This window comes from Lynx canadensis, chromosome A3 (assembly GCF_007474595.2).
Source record: "Lynx canadensis isolate LIC74 chromosome A3, mLynCan4.pri.v2, whole genome shotgun sequence".
NCBI classification, from domain to species: Eukaryota; Metazoa; Chordata; class Mammalia; order Carnivora; family Felidae; genus Lynx; species Lynx canadensis.
Genome location: NC_044305.1, coordinates 107,528,641 through 107,546,092, shown reverse-complemented (window position 1 = coordinate 107,546,092; position 17,452 = coordinate 107,528,641). Strand labels below are relative to the sequence as shown.

Below are 17,452 nucleotides of genomic sequence, written 5' to 3'. Positions count from 1 at the left end.
TCAAAATGCCCATCAATCAGTTGATTACAGAGAGGACCTTGCTATCATAAGATGAAAACACTTCCTCACCTGAATTTCAGCCAGAGAGGCCAGTGCCCATGCTATGGTAGACCTCAGGCCTGCTGTCTTGATGTAAGCTCGGCTGGCCAAAGGAATCCTACAAAGAAAAGAACCTGATGACGTACCCAATATTACTGTATGTGAAAGAAAAGTGTGATATAAACAAACTGATTAACCTGTCGTATCTGTGACCTCCTCCTTATATATTCACCTAACATACACTAAGTTGCCCTAAGTTACAGAATATTTTAACCTTATGACAAAAACCCCTTTTTTCATTGGCACCTCGTCTGACCAGCCAGTGTGGTATTTCAGAAAGGCACATTTGTAAGACAACTGAAATTTAAACTCTTAGGTATTTAACTTAGAAAAATCTAATCACATATAAGGGAAGTATTTCTCAAGTGTTAATATACTTCCCTGTCTTCCCATGTGGAATAGACCTTTTCTTGCTGGAGTCATCAAGAGGAACATACTGTGATAGAGATGCGGTATGGGAAGTAGGGCTGAATGGATGCTAACCCTTGAAATCTGTTTTCTAGAAAAAAATCCCTTTTGTAAGTTTGCTTTTTGCTCATTTGCATCTTTCTCAAAAGATGAAATGAAGCATGACATTGCATTGTCTAAAATAATTTATGGAATGAAGGGCTGAAGCAGACATCTCCCAGATGAGTTCACTGGCCTCCATTATGTACCACTGCATACTTTATCCTTTGCTTCATTACTGCTACTATCAATGTTTCCAGATTTGATGGAGGTTTTCAAAATATTATTTCTATCTTTCCAATGTAATGAAAAAGCAAGCTTGATAAAAGCTATTACAATAACCTTAAGCATTCTTTTTTTACATCCTGCTTTGGGCTTACAGATGCATAAATGTGAGCTTAGGGAAAATGGGGTATTCCTATAGAATTTTTATAATCTTTGAAAATATTCCATGCCTAGAATCTAGAAAAAGGGTATCTAAATCACATTATACTATGTAAATAGGGATGTGCATATAAAATGTTTTTCATTAAGATGCCAACAATATCTACATGCTCCCAAGGAACTGGAAATCACTGTTTTCATCCAACTAGCTCTCTCTTCCTAAAGCATCTAGAAAAATACCTGTTATGTAAGTGTTCAACAGATATTTTGAAATAAGGAAATGAATCATTTGCATTTATTATTATATAGTACCCTGCAAGATTAGAGAGATACCTGCAGTAGATTTTAAAAACTGGAAATAGGGGTGCCTGGGTGGCTCAGTTGGTTAAGCGTCTGACTTTGCTCAGGTCACAATCTGACAGTTCATGAGTTCGAGCCCCACATCGGGCTTTGTGCTGACAGCTCCGAGCCTGGAGCCTGCTTCGGATTCTGTGTCTCCCTCTCTCTCTGCCCCTCCCCCACTCACTCTCTCTCTCTCAAAAATAAACATTAAAAAAATAATTAAAAAATAAAAATAAAAGTTGGAAATACTCTCCCACGATAAAAGAATAATGGCAATAAAATTTGTAGAATGTGTAAACGTGAATTTTAAGAAATGTGCTGTATTTTCTATTTTAATAAAAACTCCAGATGCCAACAGACTAAGGGCCTGTGAAAATCATTTAATAATAGAAATAATTAGATATAATTTTTCAGTACGAATCATGTAATCAGTGCATGATTATAATCAAATCTTTTAGAGCTCTAACTGGCCAGATTAAATCATATGCGTTATGTACTAAGAAAACACTTTACTGGCTCAAGTAGAGAACTCCGATGCTTTGTCCTTAGCCCCGCTCTGTTACATCGATGTCTTATACTATAAATAAGAGCATAAATTTCTCACTTTCACAAACTCTAAGGGACAAACCAGCTCACAGAACAGTATCTACCTGAACACAGGGATTCCCACCACAGAGTAAATGTCATTTAGATGTATGAAGATCTGAAAGAACAAATAGAGAAGTTAGAACAGAACAGGAAATGCATTACCAAATGCACGGACAATTTGAAAACTTCTATTCTGAAGCTGTATATAATCTAAATTTTATCTTTTATTTTACTTTTAATTTTTAAAATAATCTATATTAAAAAAATTCTAAGGCCTTGTTTATAATATATGGAAAAATGTCCCAGTATATATACATATATATATATACACACACATATATACATATATATATATTTATTTATTTATTTTATTTTATTTTATTTTTTAATTTTTTCATTCATTCTAAGAGAGAGAGCACAAGTCGGGGAAGGGCAGAGAGAAAGAGGGAGAGAGAATCCCAAGCAGGCTCCGCATCGCCAGTGCAGAGCCTGATGCGGGGCTCAAACTCACAAACTGTGAGATCGTGACCTGAGCCGAAGTCAGATCCTTAACCAACTGAGCCACCCAGGTGCCCCACTATAATATTTTTTCTTGGGCAGAGGCAAAGTAAATTTTCAGTACATTCCATAGGAAGATTCTGAGGATAGTTCATTATACGAGGTATTATATATGGAGAATCATGTTCTGAAGACATCTTGGGTTCTTTCTTCCCTGGAGTTCTCTGAACTATGACTGGGTCAGACTTTTCAGCATTTGGGGTTAGAGAAGACTTTCTAACCTTAATTCTTCCCACCTTAATTTTAACTTCAAATTGAGACTTGAGGTCACACAGGATCATCATAGGCTACACATATTTCCAGGGTAACAAAATTTTCTTCAGGCCAAAGATATTATAGCAAGGGTAATCTTTTCTCTCTCCGCTATCCGTGGGTGAGTTTCTTTCTCTCCATTACCCTTCTTCTGTTAGGCCACAAAGAGGATTTAAATGTCTCAAGTTATAATTAGTAGCCCAATTAAATTTTAAAAGTTAGAATCTTACTTTTGTATAGTTTGATGAAGTTTATGGAGTATTCTTTTTTTTTTTTTTTCCAACGTTTATTTATTTTTGGGACAGAGAGAGACAGAGCATGAACGGGGGAGGGGCAGAGAGAGAGGGAGACACAGAATCGGAAACAGGCTCCAGGCTCTGAGCCATCAGCCCAGAGCCCGACGCGGGGCTCGAACTCACGGACCGCAAGATCGTGACCTGGCTGAAGTCGGACGCTTAACCGACTGCGCCACCCAGGCGCCCCTGGAGTATTCTAACTTCGTTGTTTGATCTCAAGAGCATTTGATCCTTGATACTTTCACCCTAAAGTTATTTTTACTCTATAGTTTAATCAGAATTACTCCAATATTGACAAATTTTTTTTACATACCGAATGATCTGGAATGGACTCCCGTTAGTCCATTAAATCCTTGATCAGCAAAGTAAACTTTCCAATGTTTTGCATTATTCATTTTAGCAAAAGTATTTATTAGGATTCTTTTCTATTTAAAATTGATACTAAAGGTAAGATATACTGATATTTTTATATATCAAATATTATTGAGAATAGCTTCTCCCACTATAATTTTTCTATTAATTTTATCAAATAAGATCTGTTAAGATTTGATTCTTCTGTTAATTTTGTTCACAAATTTTACTGTGTGATTATACTGTTGTCAATTTTGCTCTGTGTTATTTCTACCAATAATAGCTATTATTAATTACATTAAATACTGATAGGAATTAAATTAGCTATATTTATTTAGGAGCTAAAACTATGAGGAAACTAATTCTCAGACAGTGAGATGGGGCCAAGGGGAAATGGGGAGACTGAAACTGGCAAAGCACAAGATAAGGGAACTGGTGAGGGGAACTGGGAGGAGGACCCCCTCATGTTACAACATTCTTGGGTCAAAATATTTTTCATGACAGTAATGAAGGACATACACCGGCATTACTTTGTAAAAGTGAAAATACCAAATAGAAACATTAAAAAATGAAACAACACAAAATGTTCTAATATGGCCAGCTATTATTCTATTTAAAGCTATATAAGAATAAATTTATGAATCAATGAATCATGAAAAGGACTAAACCACCTGTCAAATTTATCAGATAGTTTTCAAAAAAGTGAAGAATATTTTTTATGGCTAGCATTGGTTTCCCCATATAAGTGTTTTACTTTGTTCCAATGAAAAACAGTGAAACCTAATTAAATTAATTTTAAAAATAGAGAAAAAAAAAGAAAAACATAATCCCAGAATCCTCACAAAGCCATATTAACATACTATTGAATTTTGAGTGGGCATTTTTGTTTCCTATTCATTTTCCTTTTTTTTTTTAACATTAGCTAGATTTATTTATTTATTTATTTATAGAATTTTCTATTTTAGAGATTTGTTACATATTCTAGTGATTGTAGAGGTCATCTCTAAAATTCAACTGTGGCAAAGTAATTCCAACCCCAAACATCTTATTTGGATAAGACATTTTTACAGTGAAAAATACTAGGAAAATTATCTGCACTACTCCACTATTAAAGAGAAAAGAGACTGCTGGATCCACGCAGACATGCTTTTTAAAAACTCGAAGCAAAACTGAAAAGTACAATAAGGATAGCTGACGTGGTCTTTAAACAATTAGGTTATAAGCACAGAGGATAAAATGAACATTCAGTACCTCTAAATTTGGATTCCTCAAATCTGCTTTCCATCCAAACTGTTTCATAAGAGCAATTCCAGTTATTCTTCCTACCTCCTGGAAAAGCAGAAAGTTACAGAAAGGAGCACTAAAACTGAAAATTTTATGTTTAAATGTAAGCAAAAACTAAGAGAGCATGCAGAAAAATCAGGTCAGACTATTTGATGGTAACTTAGGGCTGCAATATAAGAATATGACACTAAAGCATTTTCTGTTCAAGGCAAGCAGGCTGCATTTGACCTCTTCACCCCCCAAAATATCTTATGGCACTGATGCTTCCTCATGTGTAATCTCTCTTCTTGTAACTTTAGAGAGCTGAAATAACCAGATCATGAATCGATAAAAATGGTCATTGTGGGTTTTAGCAAACAAATGCAAAGTGAAAGATGAACTATTTTAGCTACTACAATCCTACACGTTTACAAATTACCAGAACAGTAGCATTAGACTCAAACTTTAGGGTTTATCTGATTTTAAGGCTGGTGAAAGGACTCAGACCTTTGCCCCCCGACATCACTGAACTTTGTAAGGGCCGAGTAATAAAGTGTTTTGAAGGAAACCGTGGTATTCTCTCACGGAGACCTCGAGTGTCTTGTGCATTTGTGTATTTGCAGTCTGGGTCCTGGTGACAATCACACACACAAGGCAGAGCGCAGAGCAGCCATTTAATAAACACAGGACTGAACTGAAGAGAAAACCCAAAAGGTTAGGACAATAACACAGGATTTCCAAACGTCAAGAATACCTATGAGTTTAAGGGAAACTTTGAGCGAGAAAGGAAAAAACGGAGGTGATTACATGGAATGGCATACTATTACTCTTAAAGCATCTGAGGTGAAGTTAAAAAGGCAAATGCATTTTTAGGGGTGCCTGGGTGGCTCAGTCGGTTAAGTGTCTGACTCGTGATCTCGGCTCAGGTCACGACCTCACCTTCTGAGAGCTTGAACGCTGCACTGTGTTCTGTGTTGGCAGCGTAGAGCCTGCTTAGCATTCTCCCTCTCTCTCTCTCTGCCCCTTTCCCGTGCTCTCTCTCAAAATAAATAAATAAACATTAAAAATTTAAAAAAAAAGAATGCATTTTTTAAAGAGATTTAATTATATGACATTAGGCCTAGTGATGTGCCTTGGCCTACTTAACTGTTCCGTGAAAGGCTGTCATCTCATTTTAAAGCTAAGGAGTAGTTAATTCTTTGAGAAAATGGAACCCCACCTTGGGAGGTAAGTGTACCTGTGCAGTAAAGGTCTTTGCAATAGCTCCACTGCAGCGACAGGAAACTCTGAACGTCAAGTCGTTCTGGTTTTTGGCATCAGCTGCTTTTACTACATCGTTCTGAAATGCTTCTTGAGATTTTTCTCTTTCAGTGAGAAAATCTCCTTGCTCCTGTGTTTCTTCTTCCGTTTGCTTTTCCAGCAAGCATTCCCCACTCTCTTGTAACTCTTGCAATTGTTTTGTTTTTAATTTCTTAGCACTGATGATGTCATTTTCCTCCACTTTTCTTTTTGGTGGGTTAGCAGCTCTTTGAAAAAGAGCAGCTCTTTGAAAAAGTTTGTCCTTTTTTGCATCAAGTTCAAGAAGATTTTTCCAAGTTGAGATGGCATTCAACCAACTTTCTGGATCATCATTTATAAGTCTCTGTATCTCACTTAATATTTTTCCTAAATAAGTAAGATGTCAGTTAATCCTCTATTGAAGCTTTAAAGACAGTCTATTACATCCATCACCCCCAAATTCCATTACCTTTATTTCTTTAAAGTCAGTTTTATTAAACTGCTACATGAATAGTGAATTCACCTTCACCTGGAGTTTATATAATTTAACATAAAAATATTGTGCAGAATAAAGTTCATTTTTTTTTAAACAAAGTTTATTTATTTATTTATTTTTAATTTTAACGTTTGTTTATTTTTGAGACAGAGAGAGACAGAGCATGAACGGGGGAGGGGCAGAGAGAGAGGGAGACACAGAATTGGAAGCAGGCTTCAGGCTCTGAGCCATCAGCCCAGAGCCGGACGCGGGGCTCGAACCCACGGACCGCGAGATCGTGACCTGAGCTGAAGTCAGACGCTTAACCGACTGAGCCACCCAGGCGCCCCCAAAGTTTATTATTTTGAGAGAGAGCAAGTCAGCGCGTGAGCGGGGAGGGGCAGAGAGAGAGGGGGAGAGAGAGAATCACAAGCAGACTCCACACCAGCAGCACAGAGCCCAGCACTGGCAGCACAGAGCCCGACGATGTGGGGCTCCAAATCACAAACTGTGAGGTCATGACCTGAGCCAAAACCAAGAGTCGGACGCTTAACCGACTAAGCCACCCAGGCGGCACTAAAGTTCATTCTTATATTTCATAATTAATATCAAATTATTTTAAAATCCTATAGAATTATCATGTATGTTAGCAAGATCATTTGTCTTATGATAATATATATCTATATCTTCAATATAAGCATAGGCCTAGAGTATGCATTCATCTTTGAAATAATGCAGATCTTGCCTATAAAAACTAAGTTAAAAAACAGAATAAATTGCAAAACAAAGCTTTGAAACAAGAGCAAATGAATCTTGAGACTATCTTAAACCATACACTATTAGCATACATCATAAAATGAGTTTTCATAAAGCAACACTTCAGATACACAACCCATTCATAAGTTAGGGACTGTCAGCATGCGCAACACAATGTAATCTTTTTTTCGATGAAGAAGGGTCATCAAGATGACCTAACAATAATTACAGTGTTCTCTAAAGATGAGAATGTAGAATGTTGGGATGAAATTATATCGACCCCATGGTATAACACCTTAGGATTTGCTTTAAAACCACATTTCTGCCCTGTCTTGATTTCTTGCCATTTATATCTTTACTGACACAGTTTAGTGCAGACTGTAATATTACATGATCTCTTGTGCACGATCAGCAATTAAAATGAAGTTTAAGGCAATGTTTAGTCTAGCAGTATCTGACTATTTTTGGTGCTTCTATTAAGATCCTTAAATTATTTTAGCAGCATGTGTATAAAATTAGAGAGCGAAGAGGGAATCTCTTAATTCCCTTTAGCTGTAATGCTTTATTAATGGGCATAAGTTTATTCAAAACTTTAAATTTAAGGTCACCCAAATAGGAAATTTTATAACATAGTATTTTTTCCAATTATATAATTCATCAGTTAAAAAGTACGAAGTGATAGTTTTGATCAACTTATTAAAACCATGCATTCCGGGTTATTATACACTTCTAAATCTAAACAGAAGCAACTGATCACATGTATCTTTAGAGAAGGTGTCTGATCATAATTAAAACAGAAGAAATGTGACTCAGAAAATAGGTAGCAGGTTGCAAAGAGACACAATTAGGTGATAATATGATTAATATGGTGATAGTATTCAGGAAATACAGAAAAATACATAATTGGTGATTCCACAGGTATGAATGAATCTTAAAAATATGAAATGGATACAAATTAATTATCAAGCAGAAAACTTTGGAGTACAATATATCATGTGGGTAAAAGCAATAGGTATATACTGTACCTTTACTTACAGAAGAAACATTAAGTGGAAACTGCTTTTTAATCAGCAAAAATAATCTTTCTGCAGATTTTAATTTTTTCAGCATATTTAAGTCAGAACAGGTGGTGAAGAAAACTTTTCCTGAAATATATTCAACCTAGAGACAGAAAAGATTAATGAGGTCCTGTGTCAGAGTAAGAATCATTTCCCTTTTCCCCTCTAAATGAATTAAAACATAGCATCTAGATTAACAATAAACAACCATTTCTGAAAGATTTACTACTTGTCAGACACTCTACTAGGCACTCAGAACACATTTTCCCCCTCATCCTTATAACAAACTTCTATGGTAGATTTTATCACCCCCATTTCTCAGATTAAGAAACTGAGGCTTGGATAGGTTAAATAACCGGTATGAAGCCACATAGTGACCAAGATCATAATCTGTGCCATGTTACCATTTGTAAAGTACACTTCTAGGACAAATCAGGCGTCTAGTCCAAGGTTAACATCATCAGTAGGGATTTATTAAACACCTACCTTGTGGTCTACCAGGAAACATGCAACATAAATCCTAAAGATGAGTAATAATGTAACACGTACATATTGACATACAAATTAAAATATAATATTTACAAGAAAATAACTTGAATTAAACCCAAAATAAAAAAGTTAATATGTAAATGCACTGATAAGCTGTATGTACAATAAGTAGCACCGAATATGGAACCATCATTAGTAAAAGTCTTGGAAAAGAACTCTGTAAGATTTGAGAAGAGAGATTCTAACAGAAGAACAAAGGGCAAGATGCAGAGGTGGGAGTGACAGCCTGGCTGAAGTAAAGTGTAAGTCAGCATGGCAAAATTTGCTGTTTACACTGATTGATAGTGTCAGGTGGATGGATGGTGTAGCTCAGGCCAGCTTGATAAATGGTCGTGAAAATTTGAGTACCACAGATGGTAATGGTCAACCATTATAGACTTTTGATGAAAGCTATGACAGCACTGAATTAGCTAGCAGAAAAAATTACTTTGGAAGAGGCATAAAGTACTGAGTGTAGAATGTGATGTCAGAGGAAGAAGGAGACTACCAAGGTAGAAATAATGAAACTTGGCTGTGGAACTGGAAAAGGGATAACAGCAAGAAATATGCATCATCAGAAAGAGGTTTTGGAGGCAAGATGGATATGTGGTAAAAGCCAGAGAAGAAAGAAAATGAAAAATGCACTAACTATAGAGTCTACTGAGGTATGGGAAATGGATCTCAATACCAATGGAGTCCTAAAACTTTTGGAATCAACCCAGCCCTCTCAAGCTCAGGATGGATGTGGAATGCCTTAAAGTTTTCCTTTTAGCAGTGGCCATCAGCTGATTAATATGGTTCTAAGTTATCTCCTAGAACTGAGGTAATGGGGAATTTGGGGTTTCCCATGTGTTTAGGCAGCTCCCGTCCAATGGGAACTTGAACTCCAAGTGTTTTTGTATTTTTGATCTGACATGGTCTAATTAAGCTCTGGGGATGGTAATTTCTGGGGTTACCATTCTAGCTTGATGAAGAAGAATCTGCAGAGGAAGCCCTAGGTTGACACCAATTAAAGCCCAAATACTTCATTATAAGATTAACAAGTTTTGGGGATCTAATGTACAGTATGGTGATTATAGCTCATACTATATTATATAATTGAAAGCTACTAATAGATCTTAAATGTTTTTACCACAAAAAAGTAAATGGTAATTATGTGACTGGATAGGGGTGTTAGTTAATGCTCTGGTGGTAATCATTTGCAATTTATAAATGTATCAAATCAACATGTTGTACACCTTAAACTTACATAATGGTATATGCCAATTATATCTCAGTAACGCCAGAGAAACAAATAAAAATAAAAGCCCCAGCAATGCATCTGACCAAGATAGATGGAGAAAGCAGGGAATGAGAAAAATGTTTAGGAATCAATATTTAAGGTCATAAGGAAGTAACTAAAATAAGAACTTTTGGCTTCTAGAATTTACTTCTTTCTCATTACAAGGTGATGTTTTCCCATGAAGTCAAAACTAAATACATACCTCAAAATGCTTAGAACTTGAAAACAAAATATTCAAAAGTAACTTTTATTAAAATTTTTTTTCAATGTTTATTCTGAGAGAGAGAGACAGACAGACAGACAGACAGAATGAGAGCAGGCAGAGAGAGAGGGAGACAGATTTTGAAGCAGGCTCCAGGCTCTGAGCTGACAGCACAGAGCCTGACATGGGGCTAGAACTCGTGAACCCAAGACCATGACCTGGGCCGAAGTTGGCCATTTACCCAACTGAGCCACCCAGGCTCCCCTTAAAAAGTAACTTTTAAAAAATTTAGATTTTTTTGTTACCTGACATAAAAATATAGCTGATATTAAAGCCATCACAAAACAAGTTAACAGACATGAAATACATTGCCAAGATTATGGGGTAATTGAAATAAGTATTTTACTGAAGATGTATGGTTTTAAGATTCAAGTCCTGTAAACAAACTGATGCAAACATCTGGACCAGTGATTTTAATCTAAGTAGTCAGTGATCTAGATATTAATTTATAGTTATTTAACTGTACAAAGATCTTTTCTTATTTGAAATATGAAGGGAAGCAATTTACACAGCAAACTTCCTTTAAAAATATCATCATTTGGGGGTGGTGGGAAGAACAAATAAAGAACATGATTGAAAATCAGGTTAATTGAGAGGACCTAAAAGGTTTAATTTATTGGGGGAATCAAATCATAAGAATAATGTCTTGAAGCATTAAAATGCTAAATATATTCTCAAAACCAAAAGCAACATTATTTTCTTTCTTTAAAAATTAATGTAAGGCCTACATTCCTTTTACAAGTAATAAGCATGTAATCAAAAGTAGTTTACTAAATTGCTAAACAGTCACTATGAGAATCAAATAATCATATACATGAAAGCACTATAACGTTGTACCCTTTGTGAAGATGACGTATGATATCTTAAAGCAGTGGGGAGAATGAATTTTGGTGCTTATGACTTCAAAAACTGCTGAAGCTGGTGTTAACCTTTTTCTTTGTTGCTTGTAACTGATCATATTCAAATATAATACTTAGGGGAGAAATGTGGCATTTTAGAATACTTCACCCTAATATTTGTTACTTGAAAATTTATTTATATATACAATCTGTTTTTTCCATTTGGAATGAAATCATAATGAAGTGTCTAAAACCAGCTGGTTTTATGTCTAACACTTTCGAAGATGAAATAACAGCCTTTATTAAAGTAAAAACACTTCTGTTATCAGCTAGAATATCTAAGCAGTTAGCATTTTTGCCTTTCTTTTAAAATTCAGGCATTCAAGTCTAACACAAAAATTAAAAGTTTAAGTCTTGGCAAAATGGATAGGAAGATATGGAGATACCAAAGTTCTCCTAATTCTACAAATGCCATTTAGTTTTAGAATTAATTATACATTGCTAAATGAAGAGCTGAGGTGGTACATGAGCTTTTTTGGTTCATTTTAGAAGAAAGGATTAAAAAATATACTTTAATTAATTTTTAAAAAAGCATTCAATCTGCAAGAAATGCATAGGATATTAAAAAATATCAACCTACGCAATTACTCCTTTAAATAAAATAATTATGAAATAATCCAATTATCTGGTTAGCTCTACCCCACTACTTTCTATCACCATGACCCTACTAAAAAATTAAAAATTGGTTGGCTTATTCAAGTTCAGGTCCTGGGTTAAAAGTCTTTGCTATGTGGGTTTACAAAGACCAATCAATCCATTGACAGGGCCTTTCTGGCTAGCTGGTATTAGGCACACCTCTATTATACTGAATTTTATCTTAAAAATAACTGTTCTTGCTATTATTGTTATAATAGCAGTATTTAATACATTATACATTGTTATAGCTTAATTTTTCTTAATTTTAAAGCAATCTAGGTAATATTTGTATAAAATAGTTTATACAAATACGTAATTATACAATATAAATTGAATATTTAAAAATACCCAGGAACCTATAAATAAGCTTGCCCTACCACCAAGTGGAAAAAAAATCTAATCTGACTCTGACCAAACTCTAGATACAACTTACAAGATTCCAATTGATAGGAGATAGAGAGGACAGAGAAACATGTTAAACTACACCATGGAGATGCAATTAGCAATATTTAGATCAGGGGAACTTCTAGCAGTGCTGTCCAACAACTTTCAGTGATGAGGAAAATATTCCATAATCTGTGCTGTCCAATGCAGTCAACACTAGCACATATGGCTTCTGAGCACTTGAAATGTGACTAATGTGCCTAAGAAAGTGAATTTTTTTGTCATATATTTTAATTAAAATAGCCACCATACCCTTTTGGACACCACAGCTCTAGACTAGGGCTCAGAAAATGAGGCCTGGTGAGCTAAGAATGGTTTTTACATTTTTAAAGGGATGTAAAAACAAACAATAACAACAAAAAAGAACAACAAGTGATCCATATATGTGAACTACAAAGCATAAAATACTTATTATCTGGCCTTTATTTTACACATAGTCCATGCACAGTGCAGAGCCCAACATGAGACTCAAACTCACACCTTGAGATCAAGAGTGGAGCCGAGATCAAGAGTCGGAAGCTTAACCGACTGAGCCACCTAGGCACCCCAATCTGGATCTTTAGAGAAAAAATTGGCCAACCCCTGCCCTAGACTATGGGATAAACAAACAACCCTGCTTCTTTAACAAATAATAAATTGCTGGTGGGGGGGGGGGACGGGGGAGAGATGGACGGGAAATCTACAGATTAAGAGACTTAAAATTTTTTTATAACAAACGAGATTTAAAAGAATATCAATCACAATACATGGTCCTTATTTGAATCCTCATTCAAATACACAAACTTGAAAAGTGACATTTATGAGAAAGTTGAGATTTAAACACTAGATATTTGATAAGGAATTATTTTTAGATGTGATGATATTGTGGTTTATATTTTTTTAATTTAAATTTTTTTGAGAGAGGGAGAGAGCGCGCAAGCGCGCGCACACACACGCATATACACGCGCGCGCGCGCAAGCGCGGGAGAGAGGCACAGAGAAGGAGACAGAGGATCTGAAGCAGGCTCCGCGCGCTGTGAGCCTGAGCCACCCAGGCGCCCCTGTGGTCTATATTTTTAAAAAGACCCATTGTATGATGTCTTCTATATTATACTATATATATTATGCTGTGAGTCCTCTCATTATAGATATACGGTAGCCCCCTTATCCACAGTATAGCCTCCTGCCGTCACTGCATTTAACCAGTCACTGCATTTAACTGCGTGGTTCCTAAGCAGATGACCCCCCCCCCCACCTGTGACGTAAGATCAACAGCCTAAGGCTACGTCAAGCACAATCCTCCTTCCGAAGAAGAAGTAGAAGTATGGTCAGAAAGTCAATAGTAGCCTAACGTCATGCGCCACGCTTCATCTCATCATTTTGTCATCTCACATCATCACAAGAAGGGTGAGTACAGTACAAATAAGATATTTTGAGAGGGAGGGAGGGGCAGAGGGAGAGTGAGCAAGAAAACATGTTTGTTCACGTAAGTTTTATGACAGTATATTTTTATAATGTCCTATTCAGTTATTGTTAACCTCTTACTGTGCTTAATTTAAAAATTAAACTTTATTATGGGTATGTATATATAGCAAAACACAGTATATATAGGGTTGGTACTATCCATGCTCTCAGGCATCCACTGGGGGTCCTGGAATATGTATCTCCCATGGATAAGGACGACTACTATATAGGCAAACATTTACAGATGAAGTGATATCTTGGCCTTGCCTCAAAATAACATCGGTGGAGCGGGAGGGGCATTAATGGAGCAGAATTCACCGTGGGATCGGTGTTGCAGCGGGTCGGTGAGCACGTGAGATTCACCACACTATTCTACTTCGTGTATGTTTGAAATTCTCCGTGATAAAAAGCTTAACAGAATACACAGGACACTTTCTATTGCAAGCTGCATGTTGGAGGAAGCAACTGCATCAGTCCTCCAGGGAGGGAGAGTTTGCAAGTTAAAATGCAAACGATTGAGCTATGTACATTCCTACCAAAAGAAAAGTTTTGGGGGGTGGCAACTAGGGACACACATTTTCAACAAGCTCCCGTGCGTGATTCTTACCCACTAAAACACCGATTAGAAAGGCGTGACTAATCTGTAAAAGGAAACACTTTCTAAATTCATTTTATAAATGCGGACTTCACAATATTAATTTTCTTGAAGCAAATCAAAGTTTCTAACACTCTTATTACTGCACGAATGGTTTCAAGTATTCCTGTGCAACTCATTCTTTGGGAACATTCATTGATCACCTACTAATTGCAAGACATTGTGCTACACGTGCTATCAATTTTTATCTCAAGGTTTGCTTTAATCCTTTAAAGTAGGTATAATCTTCTCCATTTTCTATCCAAGGAAAGTGAGGCTCAGAAATTCGAGTATTCACCCCAAATTCAAAAATCTATGAAAGGAAGATTAAAATTTGAACACACGTTTTTTGCCTCTGAGATCTACATATACTCTTTTCCACGCTGTCACAGAAATAACTTACAAGCTTCGGGGAAGTTCCCACTATAATTTAGTGTACTAGTAAAGCACCTGGGCTTCAAAGCAATAAAGATCCAGATACAAGTCCCAGCTCCACCACAGAGCATCAGTTTTCTCTTTATTTCTTTGTAAAACAGTGGGGGGAAATGACGTCTCCCATAGGATTCTTCTGTGGATTAAATCATATCATGTACATAAAAGTGTCGGACACGTTTTAAGTGCTTTATAAATGTTAGATGCTATCATTGTTCTTTCGGGATTGCTTTAACTTTGAGAGTTAGCGAACTAGAGATGACATTTCAGAAGTTATTTGTTCAGATCCCATTTCCAAGCATATCTGTCCTTAAAACAGGCACAATCAAAATATGGAAATCCCCAAATCTTGTGGTTGATTCCTCTCATTGCCAAGAAGTTTGTCCCTATAATTAATTGAACTTTTTTGCTGTGAGGAGACCCCCTCCCCTCACATCTCATTTTGTCTTTAGAGAAGATGGAGGACATGCAGAGAAGATAATTTTGGTAATTCGACGTATTGCAGTTGGGTGAAGGCTTCTATTTTTCATACTAAGAGCTCTAAGTTAATATTAAAAAACAAAAACAAAAAACCAGTGCAGCATGATGTAATGGAAGGAACTGGACCTGGGTACTGGCCTGCCTGGGTTAAACATGATTATATACTCATGCCTGATTTCACAGCTTGGGTTTGAATCCCAGGTCTGCCATTTTACATGACTTGAATAATTTCTTGGACTTAACCTGTGCTTTATTTTCCTTTTCTGTTACATGTAGAGCCTACCTCACAGTGTTGTGAAAATTAAGCATGTGAGTACAGATTGAGGACCTAAGAACATGCTTAATCAATGTGGGCAATTCTTACATTGTTGCTTTTTTAGATTAGCCGTATTCAGTGCTCTATTAAATTCTGCGACCAAAACCACAAGTGGCTGGTAATCTAATAAAGCTGATGTCATATTTCGTGACCCCCCCCCCCATCCCGCATGCCCCCAACTCCTTCATTGCAGAAAATCCTTTTGTGGCTTCCAACACTATAGGGGCTGCACACTATAGGGGCTGCAAGACTGACGTGGTCAATTTCATTTAGTAAGCTTTCCTTTTCCAAAAACACATGATTCACACTGTCATATACAGCCCATCAAGTCAGTGGAGTCTGTTTCTATTACATCTTTTCCCTCTGCTTTCAAGAAGCCAGCTCAGCACGTTCTAGAACCTAAACTCAAGTTTAAAACCTTGTTCATGTCATTGAAATTAACACCAGCAATTGTTACTTCCCTCCAGAAGCTGGACTACGAAGCCTCCAAGACTATTATTTTTCTAGCTACTATTTACTCGGTGTTTAAGGTGTACTTTACGCACCTTGTATCAATCCCATGGGGTAAATACCATCATTGTCAGGAAACTGACAAGTCCAGTAACAACCTGAAGGCTGTACTTGTATTTAAAGGCTGGAGAAAGGCTTCTGTGATGGGTCTAACTATTGGCACTATCCAGTACCTTCTTGTAAAGAATCTAGGAAATACCTTGCCTCAAACTCCTTCCCGCCTTAAAAAAAAATACAGGCATGAGAGATACGCGATAATGTGGAAGGGAGAACGACTGGCGATTCTTTCCTGCAGTAATTAAAGGACGTGTCAGAACTCCGAGGCCTGGGGCTTGAGAGCTGGGGGGGCTTGAGAGCTGGGGGGCTCGAGGCTCTTGCTTTCCAGAGTCTACACGGACCCTGGCGGGGAGGGAGACCCGGCGCGGACGGGGGCAGGGCCGCCCTCCTTCCCGCCCGGGCGCGCAGCGAGGCCGACTCACCTGCGTGGCCGCCAGCCGCGCCCGCACCTCCCGCATCAGGAAGGGCTCCAGGCCGCGGCCCGCGGTGCAGAAAAACCGGGCGCCCGCTGCAGGCCGCGAACCGGAATCTGTAGGAACAGCCGCCATGGCGGCTCGGGCGCGGCCTCGCCGCTCGGGGTCACGTGGCCTGGGGCGCGCGCGGCGAGTCCCGGCTCTCCCGGAGGCGGGCACTGGGGCCGCGGGGCAGGGTGGAGTCAGAGGCTAGGGTTGTCAGGGAGACCCGGAGTGACGGTGGGGGCAGGTGGGGGGGGGGCGGGGTAGCGGGTCAGCTCGGAGGGGTGGCTGTGGGGCTCCTTGGTTAACTGCTCGGAATTTCCCTGATTAGGTATTTGGAACTATTTGGAGTCACACATGGAAGGCATACAGTTGGGATCTGTAATTGGAATCTATATAAACGGTATATATCATCTAATCCATTTGTCTTATTTTTGAGATTGAGGAAGTTGATCCCTAAACAGGCCAAGGGACAAGTGGCATATAGCTGAGGTTTGTCTTGATAGCCAGTATAACGAGCTTCTATTTCTTCCAAATTTCTCCTCCCCTCTTCTTTATCACTCGCCATTACTCTCCTGACATAAGGAGCCCTATTCTGTCTTCACAAAGAATTGGGCCAAAGTTGGGAATCCTCAGGACCAAGAGCAGAAATTGTCACTCTCCAGTGGAATGCTTTTGTGTTCACATTTCTTGCACTTCTAAGTTCATTCACCATGAAGGTAATGAATGCACTGTCTAGTTTGGGCCACCTGGTTTAATTGGCTGTCTTAACAGTATTTGAAGGGACTACTCTAATTTTGAATTTTCTTTCTTTCTTTTTAATGTTTATTTATTTATTTTGATAGAAAGAGCAGGGGAGGGGCAGAGAGAGAGAGAGAGAGAGAGAATGGGAGAAAGAATCCCAAGTAGATTCTGCCCTGGCAGCAA

At 37.7% G+C, this 17,452-nt stretch overlaps 1 protein-coding gene across 5 annotated transcripts in view; it reads right to left on the bottom strand.

The window, feature by feature from the left end:
- THUMPD2 (THUMP domain containing 2) overlaps window positions 1-16,628 on the bottom strand; it is a 35,799-nt gene extending 19,171 nt beyond the window's left edge. For 2 of the 5 annotated variants that reach the window (XM_030311239.1, XM_030311241.1), the window contains exons 1-6: window positions 16,493-16,628; window positions 8,115-8,250; window positions 5,818-6,245; window positions 4,569-4,646; window positions 1,923-1,975; window positions 70-157 (exon numbers count right to left, since the gene is read on the bottom strand). In XM_030311239.1, the coding sequence (XP_030167099.1) occupies window positions 70-157; window positions 1,923-1,975; window positions 4,569-4,646; window positions 5,818-6,245; window positions 8,115-8,250; window positions 16,493-16,618 (909 nt within the window). In that variant the 5' untranslated portion in view covers window positions 16,619-16,628. Of the gene's footprint in view, window positions 1-69; window positions 158-1,922; window positions 1,976-4,568; window positions 4,647-5,799; window positions 6,246-8,114; window positions 8,251-16,492 lie in introns of those variants that run through there. The other 3 variants (XM_030311238.1, XM_030311240.1, XM_030311243.1) reach the window with 3 other exon arrangements.
- Between the last annotated feature and the right edge of the window lie 824 nt (window positions 16,629-17,452).